This window comes from Rosa rugosa, chromosome 5 (assembly GCF_958449725.1).
Source record: "Rosa rugosa chromosome 5, drRosRugo1.1, whole genome shotgun sequence".
Taxonomy (NCBI): Eukaryota; Viridiplantae; Streptophyta; class Magnoliopsida; order Rosales; family Rosaceae; genus Rosa; species Rosa rugosa.
In genome coordinates, this window is record NC_084824.1 from 40,984,484 (window position 1) to 41,012,207 (window position 27,724).

General features: G+C 39.1%; 2 protein-coding genes and 2 long non-coding RNA genes across 4 annotated transcripts; 1 reads left to right on the forward strand and 3 right to left on the reverse strand.

The window, feature by feature from the left end:
* Nucleotides 1-1,504: 1,504 nt before the first annotated feature.
* LOC133712001 (G-type lectin S-receptor-like serine/threonine-protein kinase At1g34300) lies at nt 1,505-3,390 on the reverse strand. The gene is made up of 2 exons (XM_062138076.1): nt 3,040-3,390; nt 1,505-2,921 (listed from the first exon to the last, which is right to left on the reverse strand). The coding sequence occupies exons 1-2, from the start codon at nt 3,098-3,100 to the stop codon at nt 1,732-1,734; spliced, it is 1,251 nt and encodes a 416-aa protein (XP_061994060.1). The 5' UTR covers nt 3,101-3,390; the 3' UTR covers nt 1,505-1,731.
* Nucleotides 3,391-18,189: 14,799 nt separating this feature from the next.
* Nucleotides 18,190-19,944, reverse strand: LOC133713047 (uncharacterized). The gene is made up of 2 exons (XR_009847729.1): nt 19,226-19,944; nt 18,190-18,550 (listed from the first exon to the last, which is right to left on the reverse strand). It is a non-coding gene; the product is annotated as an uncharacterized LOC133713047 (long non-coding RNA).
* A 2,254-nt stretch (nt 19,945-22,198) lies between these two features.
* LOC133708418 (uncharacterized) lies at nt 22,199-23,370 on the forward strand. Its single transcript, XM_062133879.1, has 2 exons — nt 22,199-22,462; nt 22,552-23,370. Exons 1-2 carry the CDS (start codon nt 22,234-22,236, stop codon nt 22,767-22,769), a joined length of 447 nt encoding a protein of 148 aa, XP_061989863.1. The 5' UTR covers nt 22,199-22,233; the 3' UTR covers nt 22,770-23,370.
* Nucleotides 23,371-25,272: 1,902 nt separating this feature from the next.
* LOC133712935 (uncharacterized) lies at nt 25,273-27,225 on the reverse strand. The gene is made up of 2 exons (XR_009847667.1): nt 26,309-27,225; nt 25,273-25,633 (listed from the first exon to the last, which is right to left on the reverse strand). It is a non-coding gene; the product is annotated as an uncharacterized LOC133712935 (long non-coding RNA).
* Between the last annotated feature and the right edge of the window lie 499 nt (nt 27,226-27,724).

A 27,724-nucleotide genomic window follows, 5' to 3' on the forward strand; every position in this document is an offset into this window, starting at 1 on the left:
TCAGGCAATCTTCAGACCCCACACCTATTACATGTGGATTCTAACCAGCAGTTCATCATGTACAGAAAAGTGAGAGGAGTCAAATCTAGAAAGAAGAACATGCCCATGTTCAGCTACTCAACATCAAGAAGTTGCTTACAAAAATCAGCTTCAACATTTCACAGGAATTTGGCATATGCTGCTATTGTCAACTCCACTCAGCCAATATTCTTCTTTTATTTTAATTCATAGAGCAAAATGCAAAACTACTTTCCAATTGATATGCCAGTAACTAGTGATCAAAATTCTTTAGTTGACATCTCCAACTGCACATATCAGTCCTCATATAATTCAGCAGCCAATTGATGAAATGACAAATTATCTTGTAAAGTTGAAAACGGCTGTACACTAGCTATATAACAAAACAAATTGTTTTGGTCCAATAAAAACAGCAAAAACCATTTGAAAAGATGGTGTATGATCTTTTTATGTAATAGACATTGACTGGCTTTTCCATAAACTTAATCACAGGACTCTATGTAGCAAAAATCAATAAGCTTTATGATATGAAATACCAAAAGTAGCACACCTGGGCATTATCTGAACTATCTGTCATATATAAGTTATAATCAAATCCATGCCGTAAATAAAGCCATTGAGTAATCAGTAGTTACCAAAATTACTGGTACGGTGTAACAATAACATTCGGAATAGAGAGAATCTTAATTTATATAAAATGGGCTAGCTTCTCTGTTTCCATATCAGTCTAAAACTTGTCCATAGCTGTTTATCTTTCCCTGTTATTTTCTTGCTATCAAATCAGATGCTTAGCTTCAACCTTGCACAATTTTTTTTGAGAACCAGGCTTGTGAAATGCCTCAAAAATCTCTTTTGTGGTATTTCATCAAACAGCTTGCCCGCTTAGTTTCTTAAAGACAACGAAGAGAATTAAGGGGAGAGATGTACCTCAAAATTAGAGGAGAAACAAAAAGGTTGGAGTTAAGTGTCCCAGCTTTTCTGTTGGTCTTTCTTAGTAGCAAGGAAAAATGGGTCATGTGGTTTGGGGTGGGTTAACTTCAAGTGGCTTTCTTGCTCTGGAAGCATATAGGTACCCTTCCAAGTGGCTGCAACAGAATTTGGCACTGCACTTCCTCCTTAATCTTCTAACGGGGTCTCCAGTGTCTTTTCTTTTGCTTCTAATTTCTCTTCTCTTGTTTTGTTTGCTTTCTTTGGCTTTCCATTGGAACCTTGATGCCATGCATTATTTCTTAAACCCCATTAAAACCCTCGCATTGTATGTTATCTCTCTCTTTTTGTTTTTTTGTTTTTGTCTTTTTTCTTGTTTGTTCCTTACAATGCATGTACTCTTAAACGTAGATACCCCTAGGCCAACTCCCACTTACGCCAGCTAATGTTGCTGTGGGTTTGAACTTTGAACTTCTATCACAGAATCTAATGACCATAATACCGACGATTAATGACGAGTTATTCTCACAAATCCCTTGCAGTAATTATTAGATACATAGAATTTACATTGTGGCGTACTTTCTGGCTATTCCAATATTAGTACCATTTGAGAAATGTCATGGAACATATAAAATAGTAGACTGAATGTTTTACATAGCTACAGATTAGCATAGTTTGAGAAGCAGTACGTACATCAATAAACCTCTGCCTAACTGCCTGTACTTAATGTACATTATTGAAAGATTTGACATTTTGCAACAGAAAGAAAGAGAATGAGGGAGGCAGTTACTTCAGCATACTAGATGCTATTTCAATTTCGTATCTCCTCATGATAGGAGAACCACGCAAGAAGCTATGTCCAGTTATCTTTTGAGAGAAATCAGTGTCGAATGCACTAGTGCTATATGCGGGTAATGCGGCCACGATTGGAGTACCTGGCATCAAGTACTGAAATGGGTTAATTGAAGGCTTAGGAATTTCAAGTGCTCCTTCCAGCATTTTCACCACTACACTCATCAAAGGCCTCAACTCAGAGCTATACTGAACACACCATATAGCTACTTTTACCATTCTCTCTGCTGCCTCTTTATCTTTTTCATCTATACCACATACTACCATTAGTTCTTCTAGTTCACCAGCTTCAAACTTCTTCCATCCCAACATCGGAAACCAGTCTTGACTCTCCGGCAGATTCAGGTCTAGGTTCCTTCTTCTACCTATGATCTCAAATAATAGCATTCCAAAGCTGTACACATCACACTTGTGGGTTATAGGACACCGCAGGCAAACTTCTGGTGCAGCATAACCACGAGTTCCCCTCCACCCTGTCATTGTTATATGAGTCTTGTCTCTGTTGGACAGCTTGGCCAAACCAAAATCAGCTACTTTAGGAAGGAAGTTCACATCCAAAAGAATATTTTCAGGTTTTATATCGTAGTGGACTATCAGCTGCTGGCATTCTTCGTGCAAGTAAGCAATCCCTCTAGCTGTCCCAACTGCAATTTCATGAAGCTTTTCGAATCCTAAAATCTTGTTTCCATGGAAAAGAAACTTGTCAAGCGAACCATTTGGCATATACTCATAAACAAGTGCTCTGAGGTGTCTCTCAAAGCAGAAACCATGAAGACGAACCAAGTTGATATGATGAATCCTGCCAAGGGTACTAACTTCCGCCATGAATTGTTCTTCAATTCCCTTGTCCGAGGTACCATTTAGAACCTTCACTGCCACAAAGGTTCCGTTACTAAATATTCCTTTATAAACTGCACCAAACCCTCCTGAACCCAGCAAGTTGGTGAAGTTATCAGTTGCAATCTGAAGTTGTTGAGAAGTAAATCTGATGGGCTTCTCTGTTTCCATATCATTCAGAAATTTGTTCATTGTGAGAGTCAGAAAACTTGGGTTATCAGAGATCCTACTCTGATTCCTTCTTTTGCATTCTGCAACCAATATTATGATCTTCACAAAAAAGAGTACTGCAAAATACAACAACGAAAACCCATTAGCCACCTGAAAGTTATTTTAAAGTACAAGTTTTACAACTAACTAGTAACTATAAAAGGAAGGCAGAAAAATAAGAAAAAGAAAACACACCAACTCCTACAAGAATGGCTATTTGTCCGATGTTTGACTGTGCACTCGGGTAACTCAACATTATAGATTACAGCAGAATAAATAGTATTCAACAAACCTGCAGATATGAAAGAGTTTAAGAGATTAGATTACATGCAATGTAGACATGATATTCTCAAGAAGAGGAAGGAAAATGCATAAGGATTTTGTTTGAGAGCTGAATATATATAATGATTAGACATTCCATCCATTCTTAGACCAATGAGACTATTTTAATGCTATCATTTCCCTATCCCATGAATATCCTTGAATCAAATTAAGTGGATTTTCCATGATGATTCTGAAGAAACAAGGCCGGCTGTGAGACAGACAAAGAAGCAGGAAGCTTGATCTGTTTCTCCTAGTTTGACTTCTTAAGGAAAAGCAAACGATAACCAGCCTTCTCTGGCTAGCTAAGAATATTATAATCGGCCAGCAGAAACAAAAGCAAATTATACCCTTAATATATTTAGAGAAATCCTAATAGACGTACTTGTAGAGGTACAATTGAAAGGAACATGTACCTATGGACATGGGTCATTATGGGCCGGGTTAGGGCTAGCCCCACCCTAAATTTTAGGATTTAGGTCAGGTCGGGTCAGGTCTAGTCAAAATCAACAAAATTTAGGGCCGGAGCTTAAATATGCTAACCCTTACCCGCCTGAAAGGCCAAAGCCGCTAGGGCCGGGTCGGGCTTGTTAAAAAACGGAAGACTTTTATTGAATGTCTCACACTTTTTACAATCAGTCATTTACAAGAATATATAACGTCTAGTTGCTTGGTGAGCAAGACTAGATTAGGGCTGTCAATTCTGACACGACCCGATAACACGACTCGAAACCCGCACGAAATAAAGTGGGTTGAACCCGCACGATTAAAAGGCGGGTCAGTCATGGGTCAACCCGTCATGACCCATTTAATAAATGGGTCGGCCACGGGTCAACCTGCCAACACGAAGTGAACCCGTATAACCCGATTATGCTATACTTCTTCTTAAAATTTTGGGCGTTGGGAGTATTTGATCATAGAATTAGACAATTTGAAATATTTTGCTTTATAATTATTGGATTTAATTATTTATAAATATATATATATATATAATTATTTATATTCTTAGTCTTGTGGAGTTTTTAGTGAATTGTTTGCCTCAAAATCGTCTCAGCCAAAATTAGAGGCCGAGAGACTTGTGGTCCAATTGTCCTTCTTGATACGCAGGCGTGCCAACTCGCGGCCAATTGGCCAAGCGAGGTTTTGATAAGATTTGCGCTTGATCTGACTTCTTTCAAGTGACTGTGGGCCGAGGAAGGAACCGTCTCGGCCGTTGGGTTCTCTTGCCTTTGTTGCAAGGACTTTCGGCGTCTTCACCGATGTTGCTTCTAAAAAGATATTTTTGATATAGGTTGCAGAAAGTAAAGTGTGAAAAGTGAAAGAACAAGAATCTAAATGCAAATTAATTAAATTGCATAAAATTTAAAGAGACTGAAGAGTAAATTGCAGGAAAGATAAAGTGCGGAAGGTAAAGAAAGCGATAAAAATTAAAGTAGGCTAGAGAAAGAATGAAAAGATTGATATTGTAGAGAATTTGATGTATTGATCTTGAGTTGTGTTGGTCGGGGACCTTTTACAATGACCTAGGAGGGTCGTATTTATGCAGTCACATACATAAGGTTTAGGAAATAAATTACAATTAAATTAAATGAATTTCGATCTTAATGACCGAAATTAAGATATGCTCCATATTACTTCAATCCTTAACCGCACTATTACTACTTCCTTCTTACGGCGCCATTATATTGATTTGTTTTAATTTCTGCAATATTGTCTTCAATGCCTTCAAACTCAATAACATCTCGGCATTAATTATATCAAAGAATAATTATTGCCGTTATTTCCTTCCCTTCTCATTTCTTCTTCAAAAGTTAATATCTAATAAAATCTCATAAATATGAAATTTATCGAGTATCAACAAGAAAAGCACTATATTTTCCTTATCTATCGGCCAATTGATTTACGGGCCGGTTTACCAAAAATAGGTACAAACATAGCCCCCCCCCCAGTTCCTTGAGCCTCGGTTTGAGCCGAGTGGTTAAGGAACTAGTGAATAATGTCGGCCTCGTTGTCGAGTGAACTCTTGGGCAAGAGAAGAAAATTACTCTTGGCCTAACATCAAAAAAATTTTCCAGCCATAATCATAGAGAACCATGGCCTTTTATGGCTGCCGAATCACAAGACAGCTGCCGACAAACAATTCTTTCTCCTCTTGGTGGTATGCTTATAAATGTTTAGCTCCAAAACTTTCAAATTTACAAATGCTTGCTGCATGATAGCACTTTTGCAATTGAAAATTAAAATGAGATTCATACCTATATTGGCTACACGTCTCCATTCCACAATTAATAAGCCATCAAGGTCACCATTCACCTTTAAATATCGGCTCTAGTTTTGCAACAGCATGCTTACTGTTTTTGCAACCATGCATCACCAACTTCTCCTTTTTATAAAAGCTCTCGGCCACTTTACTTTCTTTTGGCCGTAAAAAATCGCTTGTATTTTTTTTTTTTTTTTGGAAACGAAGGCAAGAAAACAGAACGTAAAAATTATCGTAGCCAATTTGGAGGAGGCCAACGATGTTTTACTGCAAACTTGGAATTTCTTTTGTTTGTGGCCTTTGATTCAAGTAAATGGAGGCACTGTAACATTGAATTTGAATAACTTATAGCTTCTTGACCTTCAACCACTAAGTAGGCTGAACGTTGAAGCTCACCAAGTGTATTTAAATGACCCACTTCGGCTTTCATTTCAAACTTGGGCGATTTTGATTTTTCTAGGTCGGTTTTATCTCCGACAATCATGTCAAAGTGTACAAGTTCCTCACTTAAATAATCAACTTCTTGATGGTGCATTAGCCCTCCGAGTGGATCAAAGCTATGAATTCCGTCATCTTCATATGTCTCATAAATAGGCTCAATGTCGAAATTAAATTTGGGCTCACCATCTGGAGGAAAATCAACCTCCTTGTCAAAAATGGAACAATATTGAGGTTGCGTTTTGGGTGTTTGTAAATTCCATGCGGCGTGGCTATTGAAATCAACAAAACTTTTGCACGCAGCATAACTGTACCTCCCATTGACACCATATATTGAACTTGAGCCGTTTGAATTCGGCTCAGAGAAACTCATTGTGAATACGCCTAAAACATTAGTATCCCACCGGGCGTGCCAAAAGATGTTTGCCTCAAAATCGTCTCAGCCAAAATTAGAGGCCGAGAGACTTGTGGTCCAATTGTCCTTCTTGATACGCAGGCGTGCCAACTCGCGGCCAATTGGCCAAGCGAGGTTTTGATAAGATTTGCGCTTGATCTGACTTCTTTCAAGTGACTGTGGGCCGAGGAAGGAACCGTCTCGGCCGCTGGGTTCTCTTGCCTTTGTTGCAAGGACTTTCGGCGTCTTCACCGATGTTACTTCTAAAAAGATATTTTTGATATAGGTTGCAGAAAGTAAAGTGTGAAAAGTGAAAGAACAAGAATCTAAATGCAAATTAATTAAATTGCATAAAATTTAAAGAGACTGAAGAGTAAATTGCAGGAAAGATAAAGTGCGGAAGGTAAAGAAAGCGATAAAAATTAAAGTAGGCTAGAGAAAGAATGAAAAGATTGATATTGTAGAGAATTTGATGTATTGATCTTGAGTTGTGTTGGTCGGGGACCTTTTACAATGACCTAGGAGGGTCGTATTTATGCAGTCACATACATAAGGTTTAGGAAATAAATTACAATTAAATTAAATGAATTTCGATCTTAATGACCGAAATTAAGATATGCTCCATATTACTTCAATCCTTAACCGCACTATTACTACTTCCTTCTTACGGCGCCATTATATTGATTTGTTTTAATTTCTGCAATATTGTCTTCAATGCCTTCAAACTCAATAACATCTCGGCATTAATTATATCACAGAATAATTATTGCCGTTATTTCCTTCCCTTCTCATTTCTTCTCCAAAAGTTAATATCTAATAAAATCTCATAAATATGAAATTTATCGAGTATCAACAAGAAAAGCACTATATTTTCCTTATCTATCGGCCAATTGATTTACGGGCCGGTTTACCAAAAATAGGTACAAACATGAATTTAATAAATTTATGCATTTTTTAGTTAAATGGGTTGCATTGTTAACCCTTAAATGGGTCATTTTGTCTAACACGACACGACTTATTTGGTAAATGGGTTAAGCGGGTTGGAAATGGGTAACCCGTTTAATAAATAGGTTGGGTTTGGGTTTAAATTTTTGACACGATTATTAAATGGGTTGGGTTTGGGTTTGTATATTGCGACACGACAAATACCTTGACCCGACACGAACTCAACCCGACACAACCCATTGACAGCCCTAGACTAGATCTTACAGTCAAGGAATTAACATACAATTAAAGGAAACAGATAATATACAATTGAAAGGAAAGAACTGTGATTGTGGATCCTAATCAATATGCAAGATTCTGATCTCAATACTCCCCCTGAAGTTGGAGAGTGGATGTTGCAAACTCCCAAATTGCCCAAAATAGACTCAAATGAAGCTCTTCCCAAGGGCTTTGTAAAAATGTGATGAAGTAGGAGTGTAAGTTGTTTCAATGAGCCCCAATTTAATGTAATGTCGAACCACATGACAATCAAGATCAATGTGTTTAGTGCGCTCATGAAACACTGGGTTCGCTGCTATATGAAGAGCCAGTTGGTTATCACAATAAAGGATAGCAGGATTTGGATGATTCACACCAAGATCTTGCAAGATGAATTTTAACCAAGCAACTTCATAACTAACATCCGCCATGGCTCTATATTTTGTCTCCGCAGTTGAACGAGCAAGAACTTCTTGCTTCTTGCTTTTCCATGCAATTAAGGAATTACCAAGAAAGGTGCAATATCCAGTAACAGATCTCCTTGTAGTGGGACAAATAGCCCAATCTGAGTGGCCGAAGGCTTTCAAATTCAACTTGTTCTGAGCTGAAAGAGAAGACCTTGACCTAGTGAACTTTTGAGATAGCGTATCACCCGTAAGGCTACTTCTAGATGCGGCTTTCGTGTTTGATGCATAAACCGGCTAAGCATATGGACTGAAAACTTTATGTATGGTCTAGAGACTATTAAGTAGATAAGTCGTCCAACCAATCTTCTAAACCTTGTAGGATCCTTCAGTATTTCTCTTTCTGTTGGAATCAATTTTAGGTGTTGCTCCATAGGAAAATTGGTGGGTCTTGCACCAAGGAGTCCTGCATCATCTAATATAAGGCTGGGCTCGGTTCGGTACCGGAGCTTACGGGCCGATATCATGTACCGTACCAACTTATACTGGTATGCAAAAAACCATACCACTACCGGCCACAAAATCCGGTATACCGATTTAATCGGTCGGTTCGGTACGGTCGGGCTTGTAACCGAGTTTGACATTGGGCCGCAAACTAGTCACCAGTACATCACCGATCCCTTCTTCTGTTTTCTCCTTCTAAGAACTCTTCGACCCACATAGTTATGGATCTCTCCAGTCTCCATACCACACAGTGATGGAAGAGTGATTGTGGTGAAGGAAGAAGCAACCTCAGAACTGCAACCTCTGCTAAAATCAAACAAAAAATTCAAACCTTATTCATCTATAAAGCATGATTCTCCGAATTTCTAACAACACCTCATCTGTGTGTTCACCAAATTTCACAACTAACAAAACCCGAGATGCAAAGAAACAAAAGACCAAAACTTTACTCAACACCAACTAAACCCAAAACCAGATTTTTCCTCCCAGTAAAGAAAATCAACATAAGCAAGAAAAGAAACTTACTTGAAGTAAAAGAGAGATCCAGGGCCGAGTTTGAATCAGATTCCGGGAAGAGAGCAGAGTCTGAGAGAAGCACTTTACAGGTTGCTATTTTTCAAGAAGAAGAAGATAAGAAACAGAAGAGACGGGAAAGAAGAAGAAGAAGAAGAGAGACAGGAGACGGGGAAAGAAAGAAAAAGAAGTAAGAAGAAAGAAGAAAGAGAAGAGAGAAAAGAAAAAAAAAACTAAAAAGAAGAAGACAAGAAGAGAGACAGAAATAGACGGCAAAAGAAAGAAAAAGAAGAAAGAAGAAAGAGAAGAGAGAAGAAGCGTCCAGAAAGAAGAGAAGAATAAAAAATTAAAAAAATATGAGTATTATACATGAGTTCGGTACGGTACGGTATACCGTGTATATATGAAAATTAAAAGCATTACCGTATCGTGTATGTGGAGTCGGTACGGTTGTACCGTACCAAGACTTCGGTTACCGACAGTGTCGGTTACCAACTTCTTTGGTTCGGCTCGGATTCGGTTGGTTGGTTTGTCTCGGCTGAAAATGCCAGCCCTAATCTAATATATCCAAAGTGTATTTCCGTTGTGAAATAAAAATTCCTTGCTTTGAACGAGCCACCTCGATGCCCAAAAAATATTTGAGAAGGCCAAGATCTTTTTTTCGAAATCGGTCATGAAGAAAAGTTTAACTGTGACGACAATATCATCCATATAAATCAGCATAACTGTGAAGGAAGAGCCACAAGACCTGGTAAAAAGTGAATAGTCTGCCATTGATTGCTTGAAACCCCATCATGAAGAGCATGGGTAAACTTGGCAAACCAATTTCTCGAAGCTTGCTTCAAACCGTATAGAGATTTGTTTAGTCGACATACAAGATTCTCCCCTTGTCTACTAAACCCCGGTGGAGGAGACATGTAGACCTCTTCATGCAAGTCATCGTGAAGAAAAGCATTTTGAACGTCGAGTTGATGGAGAGGCCAATGGTCGGACTGAAGCAATAGCAAGGAAACAACGAAAAGTGACCAACTTTGCCGTTGGAGAAAAGGTTTCCTTGTAATCTAGGCCTTCTTTTTTGTTGTACCCTTTGGCCACAAGACGAGCCTTGTACCGTTCAATGAAAACGTCTGACTTATATTTGATTTTAAACGCCCATTTGCAACCAATTGGTTGTTTGCCTGCAGGTAAAGGAGTGAGGGTCTATGTATTATTCAACTCAAGGGCTTCTAACTCTTTATCCATAACCTCGCGCCATCTTGGGTCTGGTTGTACCTGCACAAAAGTAGTAGGTTCTACACTACTAGAAATGGATGCTACAAAAGAATGGTGACCAGAAGAGAGATTATGGTAGGAAAGAAAACTATGAAGAGGATATTTGGTACCTTTGCGTTGTTCATAGGTTGGAAGCGAAGAAGATGTTGGAGCAAGTGCAAGCGTCATGGTGTTGTAAACATGAAAATCGCGCAGCAAAACTGATGGCTAGCTGACGGGAACAATCTAAACGACGTGTGGGTAGAGGAGGCGGAGGTAAGCGGCTTTTTTAGGACGATGAACTATTTGAAGGTGAGGGGCTGGTTGGTGATGAAGAGGTTTGTAGTGGGGTATTTTGTGGGGAAGGGTTAGTTTGTGGTGAAATGGTGTTGGATGGGTCTAGAATTGGTTCTGGAGTTGAATTAATTGGTGGGGATGGACAACTTTGTGGAGGAGGTGGGGTATTGTTTGATCAACATGTTCGCTGGTGTGAGATTTGTGGCAAAACATAAACAACCAAAAACACGTAAATGTGAATAAGATGGTGGTTTGTGATTGCATTTCATATGGTGATTTACCAAATAAAAGAGATGTGGGTAACCGATTAATTAAATATGCTGCAGTAAGAATGCATTCTCCCCAAAATTCAAGAGGTAAGTGAGCGTGAAAATGAAGAGCACGTGCCACCTCGAGGAGATGACGATGTTTTCGCTCAACAACCCCATTTTGTTGGGGAGTATAAGCACAAGTATGTTAATAAATCACACCATTTGATGCAAAGAAATCTCTTAAAGAGTTTTAGTAAAACTCACCACTGTTATCCACACGCACATTCTGAATTTTTTGATTGAATTGATTGGCAACGAAAGCAAAAAAAGATTTAAGTAGACCTGCAGTTTCAGTATTAAAGCTCATCAAATAAATCCAAGTGCAACGGGTAAAGTCATCGACAATACTCAAAAAATAACGAGCTCCAGAATGTGTAGAGATTCTATAAGGACCCTAAATGTCACAATGTATTAACTCAAAAGGATGACTACTTGAAATAGAACTTAACTTAAATGGCAGTTTTGTTTGTCTAGCTAAGGGACAAATATCACACTACTTATTGGAATCAAAAGAAATATATGAAAAAATTTTAGATAAAATTTAAGTCTAGCAGCAGAAGGGTGTCGAAGTCGCAAGTGCCATAGATCTTGAGGAGAGGTGATGTGATGTATAATTGGATGAGAAGGTAAAGGTTTGGTTGCGGGCATGTCGCCTACCCCAGCCAATCATCTTCTTCGTTTCCAAGTCCTGTAAAATACAAAAGGTGGGGAAAAATATGGCACAATGGAGGGACTGAGTTAGTTAGGAACAGATAACAAATTGGTATTCAAAGAAGGTACATAAAGAACATCTTGGAGTTTTAAATTTGAATCTAAAGAAGCTGTTCCTACTAAATATATTTTTGCCTTTTGTCCATTAGGTAAATGAACATATGTAACTAGAGTGGATGAGGTATTAGTGAAAAGGTGTGGGGACTTGGTTATATGATATGTGGCACCACTATCAATTATCCAGGCATCAGACAATTTGGATGAAAGTCGAGACAATAGATAAGTAGAAAAAGGCAGACCTTCTGAGGGATTAATGCACTCGTTGTTCACTACACCCATAATTTGATCATGTTGCTCTGCCGTTAAGCCTAGTGCAATGGTTTGGAGCTGCTGTACTATAGGTGTTGTGGTTTGGACATTATGAGAACTAGGTTGTTGCTTGCTCCTTCGTGGTTGCTTGGGGGTCTGTGTAGGCTTGGAGCTTTCTCCTTCCTTGTGCAATCGATGTCCAGGTGGAAATCCAATGATCCAATAACATCTTTCATGGAATGACCTTCATTTTTACAGTTAGTGCAATACAATGATTCCCTCTTTCCCTTGTAGTTGTTCCTCATGTTCTCCTTTGATGAACCTGGTTGGTTTCTTGTTTTATTGATGGCTAACATAGCCATACTATCATTGGGGTGAGCAACTGTGAGTTCCCTCTGCTTTTCTTCTTGTGAAATCATAGAATATGCTTTCTTTACAGAGGGAAGAGGCTGCATCAACAGAATTTGTCCATGAGTCGCGGAATAGGACTCATTAAGTCCCATCAAGAATTGCATCAACTTTTGTCTTTCTTCACAAACTTTCAATGATTTCTTAGCTCCACAAGTACATGGTTCGATATCATTACTATATGATGCCAATTCATCCCAATAACTTTTCAACTTTGTATAATATGCTGCAAGAGGTAAATGGTCTTGTGTGTGCAAAGCAATGTTCCTTTGAATTTAAAAGATACGGGGTGCATTACTTTGTGAAAATCTATCTTTTAGATCATTCCATACCTCATGTGCAGTATCAGTGTTAATCACGTTGTTGGCAAGGTCCTCTCTAAGAGAGTTAAAGATCCATGATAGGATCATATCGTTCCATCTTTTCCAGGACTGGTATTCGGATGGCACCTTCAATGGTGAAGGCTTCTCAATTGTTCCATCAATGAAGCCAGTTTTGTTCTTTGCACTAAAAGCAATACTCATGGAACGGCTCCAAGTACCATAATTTTCTCCAATTAATGGTTTTGAAATCAAAATCATTCCTGGGTGATCGGAATAATCAATGTAATAAGAGCTTGAAGGATCATTTGTCCAGTCAAGGCTCTTGCTGGTCTCTGTGATCTCCTACTTCTTGGCTTCTACTTATTTTGAGATCGCCATAAGGTTGTCCAAAGCGCCAAGAGAGAAATAAACAATCAGGAACCCTAGGAGGGCTCTGATACCATGTCAAAAAGGGAAAGAGATAATAATCATAATATACAATTGAAAGGAAAGAACTCTGATTGTGGATCCTAATCAATATGCAAGATTCTGATCTCAATAGGGTCGGCCTTCCGAATAGGGCCGAAATGGGTCTTATTTTGTTTAACAAAAAGAAATACATTATTTTTATTTTATTTTCCTCAAAATATGGCTCAATAGTTATATAGGTAATATAAGACTCATTGTTTCATATTTAATACACACAAACACACATTTATACAGATATTGGAATTAACTTATAACATTTATAAATATTAGTTAAATATTCAATTAAGTATCTCTCTAAATCTCCCGAAATTAATTGTTTAACAAAGGAAACAAAAATTAAAGAAAATACAGCTTAGGAAATCAATTACAAAGAAAGAGATAAGTTGTATGTTAATTGGGTGGGGTTCGGCCCGGCCCGGGCTTCATTTGCATGGCTCAAAAGAGAAACATATTTAAAAAACAGAAAAAATAAAAAATTATTAGGGCTTAATTGGGTGGGGTTCGGCCCGGGCCGGGCTTCATTTGCATGGCTCAAACCCTACCCTATTTGAGAAAGGGTCGGGCTTGAGGCGGGCTTAGGGCCGAAGGGCCAAATGATGACCCCTATATGGACACATCACCAATGATCTATGGCCTAGTCCATCACAGGTAATTCCTAGAAAAGCTAAGGATATATCTTCAAAAACTGCAAACTTTTTAATTCATCACTATGGAAAATGACCGGGAATCCATGTCATCGTGCTATTTACTAAACCTAGCTCATCCTTTTTTCTTTCTTTTTTTAGTAGAAACAATATATTATTTATCAATGGTATCATTACAAAGAGACTTGTCATAGTGGCCCGTAAAAATAAGCCTCACACATAAACTTACACTTACATATGCATGTTCGCTCATACACACAGAAAACTTACAGAGCTCAGAGCAAAATAAAATCAGAATCCACATACCCCAATTTAACTGTGTAGTAATCATAACTATGTCAAAACAACTTAATGAGTTTCCCCATTAAGTTTAACTCGAACCTGCCACCAGGTAGCATATTCAGCCCCCTAATTGTTGATTATGTGCCTTTAGAAAATGAATGTTTCCCAACAGAAGGGGTCCATACAGTAAAATAAAAGAAAGCTATAACGGCTTTCCAACTATGTTGCCACCGAAGAATGAATACGATGATGCGTTTGTAGGTAAGTATTGAAAGCAATAAACAACTAAAAACTAAGCAAGCAAAACGAACTGATTAAATAAAAAATAAAAATAAAAAAAAGAACCATCAATCCGACCAAAGCCCAATGATTGGATCCTGGCCCAATATGAGTGAGGTCATCCAATCGAAGTCCGAGGCAGCCAGTGAGTCACCATCCTTATTGCACTGCCACTATCGTTGGGTAGGCGCAATAGTCGCACAACCACTAAAGCCACAGTCGAACCCGTCGCCACCTTTTTTCGCAGGATCTGATCTTTGTGTGGGAGATAGTGGTGTCATGCGAATACCAATCATCTCAAACAAGGTCACAGCCCCCGTTGACCCCAAGCCGCTTTCATCCCTTCCCTGCAAAAATTTTGATCTCCGCATCAGAGATCCATCCTCTTTTGATCTCTCCCCCTCCGCCAAGCCACCACCACATAACCATCGCTCACAGACCCAACCCATAAGGCAAATGATCCATCTTCGATCATGGTGCTGCCATCTCCCTCTTTTGGACCAAGCCCATCCAAATCAATCCAAGCCATTGAGCATATGACAAACATGAGTCATGACCGGTTACACTCGTCGCACGCCAATAAAGCCAGAGGTCCAACACTGGCATGGAGGCCCAGCCAGACGAGAAAGAACACAAAAGAGAAAGGGAGTAGATTTAGGTCGTTCGGCTACACTCGTCCCACGCCGATGACGCCAGAAGCCTGCACCACTGTATTTTTAAATCATGAATGATCATCTTTGAACAATGTGCTTAAATAAAAACCTTAAATACCTTGAAACAATTTATTAATGTGAATTATCATAATCACTAGCAATCCAAGAACTAGAGGCACAGATAGTGTTGGCCAGAAGGGTTTGGAAATATTATTGGGTTAGTTTTGTTATTGGTTGACAACTCAATATATAACTGATGAAGTTTAACATTGACCTCCGACATTTTGTACACTTCAGATTTACTTGAATACATGTATAGTAAAACCTCGTTAAATGATTGAGTCGATAAATTAATAATACCGAGTAAATAATAAATTTCTCTAGTCCCAACTCAGGCGAGTGTACTAAAATAATAACCTAGCTAAATGCATAAGAGCATCTTTAGCAATGCTAGCTATTTTTTAGTCAAATTTTAACCAAAATAGCTAAAAAATCATTTTAGCTAGCCACTTTAGAAATATGTATGCGTCAATGCTCTCTATTTTAGCTAGTTTTGAATTTATATTATTTTCTAAATAAAGCTTAAATAGTTTAAATGTATTCATAAATTACATAAAATAACTTAAAAGGAATGTTTTAAATTATACAGAGGCTCATCTCGCTCTCTATATTTAGGAGCGAGATAGCTCAAAGTTATAATAGAGAGCCACTTAGGATTCTGATGCAGCTGCTAAAATAGATAAAAAGCTAAACATGCTCTCCAAAATAGCTAATGAGCCAACATTGTAATTATAATTCCAACATTGTAAAGTTCATGAGTTCGATTCTCACTGACATCTGTAAGGGTGGGGTGGGCTAAGGGTTTTTTTTAAAAAAAAAAAGAAAAAAAAAAGCCAAAATAGAGAGTCTGCTAAAGATGCTCTAAGATAATAAATTTTATAGACATCATTTATGACCCAGAAAATATATAAATTAATAATTCATGAAATATATAAAATAAACATCATCTAAAAATATTAATAATCGACGAAATATATAAAAGAAAAGGTATATAGAAATTCATAATACATATTAAGAAACTTTTAACCATTTTCATTTTCTCAGTTTAGCTATTTCTAAAAATTAATATGCTTTTATAGTCCTTTGTCTTTTCCTTGTATGTAAACCGAATTAAACATCAGACTTAATTTTTTGGAATGCATGCATCATATTTGGTATATATATATTTTTTTTGTTCATTTTGTAATAAGTAGTTATTCAAGGTTATTTTTGCTTAAAATGCCTCTTTTAGAGAAACAATTGGTAGAGCACAACTATCATCTGAATCATGATCGTCTTTGTTAGACGTATTCATTACCTCTTCAATAATTTCTTCATCAGTAGGCGATTCTTTTTTTTTTTTTTTTTTTTTTTTAATAAATGACTAGTACGGCTACCCTCAAGCCTTGATTAATGAAACTATCAAATACAAGGGGGGACATTGAGCCTAAACCCCTGATTACAATAAGCATCTAGAGAACGTCCTCAAATGATATCAAGAGTCACTACCAAATAACAACCAGGCACCAACTAGCAAAGAGTCCTCTACTGGTTACTCTATTTGCTTTGACATAACGGAAAGATAAAGGCCTAGGCCGCAGGGGACTCGTATCCTTCCCTCTCATCCCAAGATAGCATATGCATCCACGCGCCAACCAACCACCATATCCATTGCCCCACCCTCGTTGTCATGCCTCCACCACCAGTGCGCCTTCATCGGTGTCAGACCAGCGGTAGGTCATCTTGTTCCCCACCTCATACCAGTCAAAAAAAGGTAGATCTGTATCAGGATTCAATGCAGTACGTCATACCTACACCGCCGACAACCATCCCTTGAAATCGCCCGAAGTAGGTGATTCTATCAATGTTGAAAATAATTAGAATAGATGTAAACTAATTAAACTAGACTAAGTTGTGTAATTTTGTATTTTTGTCTTTATAAGTGAGCTATTCAATTGAACTAGGAAAAACATAGATATCTTTCTAAATTAATAAATATTCATTTATTGATAAATTAATCGACGAGACCTGCTCCGGATTTCACCATGAAATTCAAAGTGGCCCTGCGGGGCCCATCTTATGAGAAATTATACCGAAAATTAGGTAGAATTACCCCTAAAAATGGACTATCTAAACCTGCAAATCAAACTCAAGACTTCTAATATTCAACCCAGCCCCAAATCTTTCGAAGCCTACCTGCTACCTATAATAACAATCAATCTCTAACTAATTTACATTGGGTCACAGCCCCTCAAATCTCAATCATAAAAATACATATTGTTTGGCTCCAAAACCGGTCTGGGAAGCAAACTGTCTCTTTTGAGTGCGCGAGCGTGCCAACACCTTGCGGTGTAGTCGTCGGGGTGTCCCTTGACCTGACTTCTTAATCAAACGTTGTGGACGAGGATGTCACGCCCCGAATTTTAAATACAATTAAAAATCCGAAACATGAATTAATACAACTCACATAAATACAACCTGAATTTTTTTCTCAAAACAACCACACCTCACATCGCTCGATATTACATAAACCAAATCTCAAATTTGTTTATTACAGCACACTCTCACCAAATTATATTGTAAGGCTCAAATGAGCATAACTCACCTCACAATTACAATTGCTGTAAAACTAAAACAAATTCTCTAACCCGCACGATCACCGTCCTGATTCTCCTGACCTGCAGGATTACCCGCTACACCGTTTGAATAGTGTACCGGGATTGCAACAATACAAACCCGGTAAGCTTTTTGCAAAGCTCGTATGAGTAAATGAAAGGATTGCACGATTTAAAGTAACACAATCAACTCAAGCACATTTTAATTTTGTTTTGCATAAGAATTGAAGTGTACAACATCACTTCAAGCATCAATCAACTCACATCTCATCATGACTACTCAATAATAAACAACTTCTTACTCAATATATACTCACAGGCTTATGATTTATTTATATAAATCATCCCATGCAGTATATTATACTTACAGGCTTATGATTAATTATATTAATCACCCCATTCAGTATATCATACTTACAGGCTTATGATTAATTATATTAATCACCCCATTCAGTATGTCATGTCATACCCAAGGGCATATGATAACTCGTTTATCCCCCAAGCAGTATGACGGCAGACAGACTAGAGCTCTAACTGTATCGTAAAGTGTCACCTGGGCCAAGGTTCACCTTACGAATGACTGCTTTTCTCAATTCACTCGACTCCTCATTTAATTCATCTCAACGACTCAACTATCGCACTTTACTCAATTACCCATTATCATAGACAACACAACATCTAAGATAAATCACATATTCCAAGGGTAATGCTCAAAATATAACTCAGTAAATCACACCATCCAATATATATTCCACGTAAATATATATATACGTAGTCACCCACACAAGAGTGACCACTAATACCAACTATAGTTCACATGCAATAAAATCTAGAAATTCATTTTTATAGTTTAAATACATTTTACTTACCTATGGACCGTAGTCGATCAAGTCCATATAATTTAAAACAAATATTTATTTTAGTAAAACAATTTCCACAATTTCTCAATTAAATAAAATCACCGAATTTCGGTTCGTGAATGAACCATGTGCGATTTACTCACCTCGATATTCCCGCTGCGTCTTCAATTCAACACAATACACACCGAAATCGTTCACCCAAGGGAGACCGTCAATCACCTAATCACACATGACCTTAACTTAGCCAATAGCTCAAAAACATACTCAAATGACAATCCAACGGTCGGATCGAAATTAAATGATGATCCAACGGTCGGATCCTCACGGATCGCCTTTAGGATCACCCCCCAAAAATCATCGCGAAGATCCAACGGTCAGATCTTCCTGAATCGTCCTTACTAACATCTTCACAAATTTATACAAAAATCCGACGGACGGATTCTCACGAATCGCCTCCCTAATCACCGTTTTGCATTTATACGAAGATCCAACGGTCGGATCTTCGCCCATGACCACACAAAGCCACTGGGACAGTCATAAGATCATCGTATCAAAACTACAAGTCCATCTGACGGTCCTAACTTCACATATCACAAATCTAACGATCGAAATCGATCGAAACTTAAAAATTCATAACTTCATCATACGATATCCAAAAATTATGAATTATATATGCAAACGATCGTATCGACACGTAGAACACAAAAATGGACAGAAACTGTCCTTGGGGTGTCCGGAGGTCGCCGGAAACCACCATCACAGTGGCGGCACCGCCACCCATCCAAAGTCAAAATTAGACAAAACTCCCAACATCAAAGTCCTTCAACTCAACTCCAATTTCACTTTTCATAACTACACCAAAGTCAGATTATAAGCCAAAAAGTAGAATTTTACCTCGCAAGTTTTGAAACCCGAAGAACCCTAGTTTCCCAATCTTCAAAATTCGATCACCCCGGATCAAATAGCTGCAAGCCTTCTTGGGGATAGCTTCTACTTCCTCTGGGCTAGAAAAGCCCTCAAAGAACTCGAGCTATAGTGGCCGGAGCTGGGAGAACCAAGGTGGCGAAGGAAGACGATTTCCAGCTCGGCTGTGCGGCTTCTCGGTCTTCTAGCGGCCACCACGATGGTTATCTCAAGTCGATGTCTTCTGGAAAGTTGTAGAAAACTTCACGGTGAGAAAAATTGCTTTTGGAATCAGGTCGATCGGAGGCCTGTAGAGGAAGATATGGCCAGACAAAGTAGAGCCCAGAAAAAGTGGGGAAGAGCGATTTCGTCTCCGACGATGCTCTCTTCTCGACCTTGTAGAGCCTCATACAGCTCGTATTTCACTTCGATTTCTTCTACAAACTCGTAAAGGGGGTCGAGACCAGAAAAACCCACTTTGTTTCACATCAATCGGTGGCCGGATGAGGAAGAACGAAGGTGACGAAGGGAGGGGGTCGCGGCTGGGCTCGGGAGAGAAATGGGGAGAAATTTCTGGAGTTCCAGAAATTCTGTCCTCATTTGCAATATTCGGATTTTTTTTCATATTTATAGAAAATCCCAATTTTCAAATATTCGTAACTTATTCATACGAACTCCGAATATTACGTTCCATATGTCCACGAACTCGTATCGACGCGCTCTACAACTTTCATGAAGGAAGTTTTCCCAATTTCCCAATGTATAAAAAGTCAACTCCTTTGACCCCCCTAAAACGTTCAATTTTCAAAATAAAATCGTTCGAACTAATTCCACACTCCTCTAAGCTTCGTACTCGTGTCCACGACCACGAAATCATTTCCAAAACGTCATCGGAAATTAACTTGAATTTTTCGGGTATTACAATCCACCCTCCTTAAAGAAATTTCGTCCCGAAATTTAAGCGCAAGTTAATTGCTCTCGATTACGGTTAACCTAACCATCGAATCTCCATCCTTTCCAAAGCTGTAGTAATCTACAAAGCCACAGCCCTTTGTATAAAAATACATTCCTAAGGCCACAAATTCTTTCATCACAAAAGTAAACTCACACAAAATCACCACATGGATCCTCACATAGATCTTCACATAGATCATCTCATAGATCATCACATAGATCTTCACATAGATCATCATCCTGTACTGGCATACAAGCACAGTAAACATTCTCACAAAGCGTTTCGCTACTCAATTAGCATCACGGTAAATCTCTATAGTAAAACTTAAGCATGCACTATTCTACACAACAATAGAGATACATCACTCAAAACAAATCATCCCCAAAAGCATGCCAATAAAATCTGACACCCAGTGATGATGACTTGGGCTTGCTCAATCCTTGGGCTAAGCATCAGGACTGGCCAATTGGGCCGAAGAAACCGAACCATCCACATTTTGAACCGGCCCGAACCAATTTGGGTTTAACATTTGGGCCTACCATTTGGCCGAACAATTGGGCTTAACTATTTGGGCCTACAAATCGGCCGAACAATTGGGCTTACTATTTGGGCCTACTATTCGGCCCACAACTTTTTAGCTCGGCTACGGTATGAAATTGTACATACCGTATATACGTATACATACCGTACAGACCGTATATACGTATACATACCATACAACTGTATATACTTATGCATACCGTACAGACCGTATATACTTATGTATACCGTACATACCGTATATACGTCCGTATATCAAGCATATACGAGATCCAAAAATATTTGTAAGAGGTAAGGTTCGAACTCCCGACCTCGAACACGAAGGTTTTGCTCCCAACCACTGAAGCAAGAGCTGCCTTCATTAATATATGCTCACGTGTTATATTTATTATGTCATAAGTGACATAAATAAAATAACGGGGAAGACAAGGTTCGAAACCTCAACCTGCCGCACGAAACCTTTGTCCCCCAACCACTGGAGCACAAGCTGTGCTTAATATAATGTGTACAAATGTTATACTTATTATGTCATAAGCGAACATAATAAAAATAAACGAGAGGCAAGGTTCGAACCTCTGACCTCTTGTACAAGAGCCTTGCTCTTCAACCACTAGAGCACCAGCTGCTCTCGTTACTATCCATGCAACTTCTTTCATTTATTCTATCATAAGCGATAGAATAACAACAAACTGTCGGTACACTCCACGTGCCACGACACGTCTCTTCCGTGATTTACGGAAAGCAAATCACTTTCTGCTAAAGCTGTCTGCCACAGCGTCTCGAGGTTCGGCCTGTCCCCTTACACGCTCAACACGCGCCAACAGCTTTTCCGGGTTTCGGGGCGACTTTAATCCAACGCGTAGAATGAATCACAGGAATCGTCCATCCAACGGTGGAGATCTGCTCACCTCGCTCTATAAATAGGTGCATTCTGGAGAAAAACTGTTCACACCAAAGAAAAGAAATTTTCCCCAGCCATTCTCTCTCAAACTCTTCAGCCTTCCTCTCGAAACTCAAATCCTTTCTTCATCAATTTCAATCCTTCTCCTCCCGATCTTCTCTTCCATCTGGTAGATTCAATCTCTTCTTTTCTCTGAACTTTCAGATCTCCAACCCACCATCATCATCCTTAATCCCTTTAACAACAACTCCTTCAAACACCCGACAACTTTACTCTTCGATCTTCACATCCCCTCAACCCATCACCATGGAACCACGAACTCTGCAACTGATGGAGCTACAAACCCAGCAACAAATCGAGGATGGAGGAAACAACCAAGCAGCCGGGAGTAGTGCCAACACAGATTTCTGGCGAAGCCGTGCCAGGTGGGTTCCTACTCCAGATCAAATAAGGATCCTCAGGGATCTTTACTACGACAAGGGAGTTAAGACCCCAACTACAGAGCAGATTCACGAGATCTGTCTCCAGCTGCAACAGTATGGACAAGTTGAGGGCAAGAACATTTATTTTTGGTTCCAGAATGTCAGGGCTCGAGAGAAGCAGATGAAGAGGTGCAGTCAGGCTGCTCAAGTGCCCATGGGAACTAGTTCTCCTGGTACTGGTGGATCCATTGATCTCAATTTTGGGTCCACTGGTTCTACTGGTGCTGGTGGATCCATCGACATCAATTTTGGGCCAGCTGGTGGATCCATTGACATCAATTTTGGGTCCACTAGTTCTACTGGTGCTGGTGGATCCATTGATCTCAATTTTGGTTCCACTGCTTCTACTGGTAATGAAGGATTTATTTACTTAAATTTTGTTTCATAATCTTCCTCACCCTTCAATACTAATACCAGTACAACTCTTTTGGCACAACAGGAGGACAATCTTCCATGGAACAACGAGGAGGAGTTCGCCAGGAGTTTGAAACTCTTCCTCTGTTCCCCGTGCACGGCGAGGACGTCTATGGTAACCCGAAGACTACTTCCGAGGAAGGTAGCGCATATGATTACTATTTCGGTGGCGCAGGCGGTTACAACCGTGGATCTCCAGTTTCTCTTGAGCTCAGCCTCAACCCATCCGGAGCTACTGATTAGGCTTAGTATAGCGTAGTTCCAATTTCCTTTTTGTAATATTAAATCAATAAGATGGTGTGCATGTTCTCTTTTCTTTTTGTTTAACCAACAACAACACCAAGGATCGAACCTTGGTCACCCAATACTATTTTCAAAACCATAAACAACTCTACTGCACACATCTTTCATAATGATGCAATAAAAACAATCACTCAAAAAGAATCCAACAATCAATTAAGTCGCATCGAGGTCTAGCTAGTATCCTCTGAGTCAAACCAAACACAAACAATTTCATCGATAGGATTAGGGATTTATAAAGCTAAACACATCCTGAGTTAGCTAGGAAAAACCCACGTCTTTAGAGTTACTCTTACAAATCTTATAAAATCTCAACCATTTCCTCTATTAATTGCTCCATTAAACTTACCACAATTCATACCCTATGAATTTACGATTTAGAAACCGAATCAAACTCCATATCGCATAGTAATTCACTTGAACCACTATGGATACCCAACAATGTCACTACAATCAATACCCAAAATTGCACTTAACCATTTCTCCTAAAATCCATCACCACAGAAACACACCCTCATCTAATAACATTTACAGAGAGTTGACTCTAAATCTCCCCATTATTTACCGACCAAGATCAAACTCCATTTCAGAACTTTAAGTGTCCCGCCTACTTAAACTTAAAACACAAACAACCTCAAATTCACTTCAGTCCAACTCCATACTACGATCCAAAACTTAAGAAAACTAGTTCACAAAATCAATTTCCTTCACTTAAATAAAACTATGTCCACAAGTCATAGTCAGGTCAACAGACCAAGGTGTCCAAACGGAGAATTTCCAATCCAGTTGTCTTTGTGAAACGCAAAATATCAATCAAAATGATGCTCGCAACATCAACCACGTATACAAAACATGTTCCTCGGATCTCGATTTAAATTTAGAAATACTAAAACTACCACTAGTCCCACTTCAAATAGCCCTTAAGATTTTAGGTACTCGGAGAGAACTCAAATATATAGTCGTTCGTCTCAATCACTCAAACACAAGATCAAACTCCGTTCTCGCACCTCAAACTCTGCTCAACAACTTACAAGCACATGGAAGAATTAACCACAATAATTTCTTCCCTAACCGCAACACTACTCACAACTCCACATGAGTCTAGAATCTATTCAGATGCATCTGTATGTCCAACTTAAGAAGGCAAAATTACTATCAATTAATACTCGTATCCACATCAGATACGAGCATAGGTCCACACCATACCTTCAACCAAACACTTCTACATACAAAAGGAAACTCATTTCCATAAACAATCCTCACTGACTCATCAGAGTTAAATCCGGAGGTTTCCATTCCTCAAAGATTACAACCTGCGGAAACTAAACTTATTCTAATACGAACTTAGAAGACAACTCTACCGTCCTACTGACATACATGCTGTCTAGACCCCATACTAAGACATACCCAATGATTATACCAGTACCGAAGAGTATACGATGGGGATCCGCTGCAGACGGGCCATCACTCGGGGAGTACTGATTATCACCAAATATGTACCTTACGCTCTGATACCAAACTGTCACGCCCCGAATTTTAAATACAATTAAAAATCCGAAACATGAATTAATACAACTCACATAAATACAACCTGAATTTTTTTCTCAAAACAACCACACCTCACATCGCTCGATATTACATAAACCAAATCTCAAATTTGTTTATTACAGCACACTCTCACCAAATTATATTGTAAGGCTCAAATGAGCATAACTCACCTCACAATTACAATTGCTGTAAAACTAAAACAAATTCTCTAACCCGCACGATCACCGTCCTGATTCTCCTGACCTGCAGGATTACCCGCTACACCGTTTGAATAGTGTACCGGGATTGCAACAATACAAACCCGGTAAGCTTTTTGCAAAGCTCGTATGAGTAAATGAAAGGATTGCACGATTTAAAGTAACACAATCAACTCAAGCACATTTTAATTTTGTTTTGCATAAGAATTGAAGTGTACAACATCACTTCAAGCATCAATCAACTCACATCTCATCATGACTACTCAATAATAAACAACTTCTTACTCAATATATACTCACAGGCTTATGATTTATTTATATAAATCATCCCATGCAGTATATTATACTTACAGGCTTATGATTAATTATATTAATCACCCCATTCAGTATATCATACTTACAGGCTTATGATTAATTATATTAATCACCCCATTCAGTATGTCATGTCATACCCAAGGGCATATGATAACTCGTTTATCCCCCAAGCAGTATGACGGCAGACAGACTAGAGCTCTAACTGTATCGTAAAGTGTCACCTGGGCCAAGGTTCACCTTACGAATGACTGCTTTTCTCAATTCACTCGACTCCTCATTTAATTCATCTCAACGACTCAACTATCGCACTTTACTCAATTACCCATTATCATAGACAACACAACATCTAAGATAAATCACATATTCCAAGGGTAATGCTCAAAATATAACTCAGTAAATCACACCATCCAATATATATTCCACGTAAATATATATATACGTAGTCACCCACACAAGAGTGACCACTAATACCAACTATAGTTCACATGCAATAAAATCTAGAAATTCATTTTTATAGTTTAAATACATTTTACTTACCTATGGACCGTAGTCGATCAAGTCCATATAATTTAAAACAAATATTTATTTTAGTAAAACAATTTCCACAATTTCTCAATTAAATAAAATCACCGAATTTCGGTTCGTGAATGAACCATGTGCGATTTACTCACCTCGATATTCCCGCTGCGTCTTCAATTCAACACAATACACACCGAAATCGTTCACCCAAGGGAGACCGTCAATCACCTAATCACACATGACCTTAACTTAGCCAATAGCTCAAAAACATACTCAAACGACAATCCAACGGTCGGATCGAAATTAAATGATGATCCAACGGTCGGATCCTCACGGATCGCCTTTAGGATCACCCCCCAAAAATCATCGCGAAGATCCAACGGTCAGATCTTCCTGAATCGTCCTTACTAACATCTTCACAAATTTATACAAAAATCCGACGGACGGATTCTCACGAATCGCCTCCCTAATCACCGTTTTGCATTTATACGAAGATCCAACGGTCGGATCTTCGCCCATGACCACACAAAGCCACTGGGACAGTCATAAGATCATCGTATCAAAACTACAAGTCCATCTGACGGTCCTAACTTCACATATCACAAATCTAACGATCGAAATCGATCGAAACTTAAAAATTCATAACTTCATCATACGATATCCAAAAATTATGAATTATATATGCAAACGATCGTATCGACACGTAGAACACAAAAATGGACAGAAACTGTCCTTGGGGTGTCCGGAGGTCGCCGGAAACCACCATCACAGTGGCGGCACCGCCACCCATCCAAAGTCAAAATTAGACAAAACTCCCAACATCAAAGTCCTTCAACTCAACTCCAATTTCACTTTTCATAACTACACCAAAGTCAGATTATAAGCCAAAAAGTAGAATTTTACCTCGCAAGTTTTGAAACCCGAAGAACCCTAGTTTCCCAATCTTCAAAATTCGATCACCCCGGATCAAATAGCTGCAAGCCTTCTTGGGGATAGCTTCTACTTCCTCTGGGCTAGAAAAGCCCTCAAAGAACTCGAGCTATAGTGGCCGGAGCTGGGAGAACCAAGGTGGCGAAGGAAGACGATTTCCAGCTCGGCTGTGCGGCTTCTCGGTCTTCTAGCGGCCACCACGATGGTTATCTCAAGTCGATGTCTTCTGGAAAGTTGTAGAAAACTTCACGGTGAGAAAAATTGCTTTTGGAATCAGGTCGATCGGAGGCCTGTAGAGGAAGATATGGCCAGACAAAGTAGAGCCCAGAAAAAGTGGGGAAGAGCGATTTCGTCTCCGACGATGCTCTCTTCTCGACCTTGTAGAGCCTCATACAGCTCGTATTTCACTTCGATTTCTTCTACAAACTCGTAAAGGGGGTCGAGACCAGAAAAACCCACTTTGTTTCACATCAATCGGTGGCCGGATGAGGAAGAACGAAGGTGACGAAGGGAGGGAGTCGCGGCTGGGCTCGGGAGAGAAATGGGGAGAAATTTCTGGAGTTCCAGAAATTCTGTCCTCATTTGCAATATTCGGATTTTTTTTCATATTTATAGAAAATCCCAATTTTCAAATATTCGTAACTTATTCATACGAACTCCGAATATTACGTTCCATATGTCCACGAACTCGTATCGACGCGCTCTACAACTTTCATGAAGGAAGTTTTCCCAATTTCCCAATGTATAAAAAGTCAACTCCTTTGACCCCCCTAAAACGTTCAGTTTTCAAAATAAAATCGTTCGAACTAATTCCACACTCCTCTAAGCTTCGTACTCGTGTCCACGACCACGAAATCATTTCCAAAACGTCATCGGAAATTAACTTGAATTTTTCGGGTATTACAGAGGAGAGCACCAACCTCGTCACTAGGTTCTTTTCTACGCCTTTCAAAAAAGGACTTCTTGCCTTACGGATAAGGACTTGTGGTGTGATCTCTTGCGTCACCGAGTCGATACTTAACGTTGTAGGTTAAGCAGAGCAATCACCGGGAAGTAAGAGAAAGCACAGGTTTTGCTAAAGCGTGACTTTAGCTTCGTAGGGTTGCGAGGGCGTTACCTTTGCTTCGCTGGTTTCAACTAGGTTGAAGGTAGGTTTGCTCCGGAGAGACTTTGATAATCTGAAAGATTAGTTGATCAAAGAGTTGTGTGTTTCGTTGTCCCTTGAAACCTGGTATTTATAACTAGGGTTTCGACGGTTCCTTGCCATAGAAGGATTATTGATTGAAGATTTATAATCGATCTCTGCTACTCGAATCCTATAAGGGCTCGTTTTGCTTATGGATTCCGGAATGGGCGAAGCTATAACCCAAACCCAAGTAGACTTATTTT

Coding starts and splice junctions, on each gene's coding strand:
- LOC133712001 (XM_062138076.1), bottom strand. CDS start 3,100: ATGTTGAGTTACCCGAGTGCACAGTCAAACATCGGACAAATAGCCATT. Junction 2,922..3,039: donor AGCCATTCTTGTAGGAGTTG/GTGTGTTTTCTT, acceptor TGTATTTTGCAG/TACTCTTTTTTGTGAAGATC.
- LOC133708418 (XM_062133879.1), top strand. CDS start 22,234: ATGAAGAGGTGCAGTCAGGCTGCTCAAGTGCCCATGGGAACTAGTTCT. Junction 22,463..22,551: donor TGGTTCCACTGCTTCTACTG/GTAATGAAGGAT, acceptor TTGGCACAACAG/GAGGACAATCTTCCATGGAA.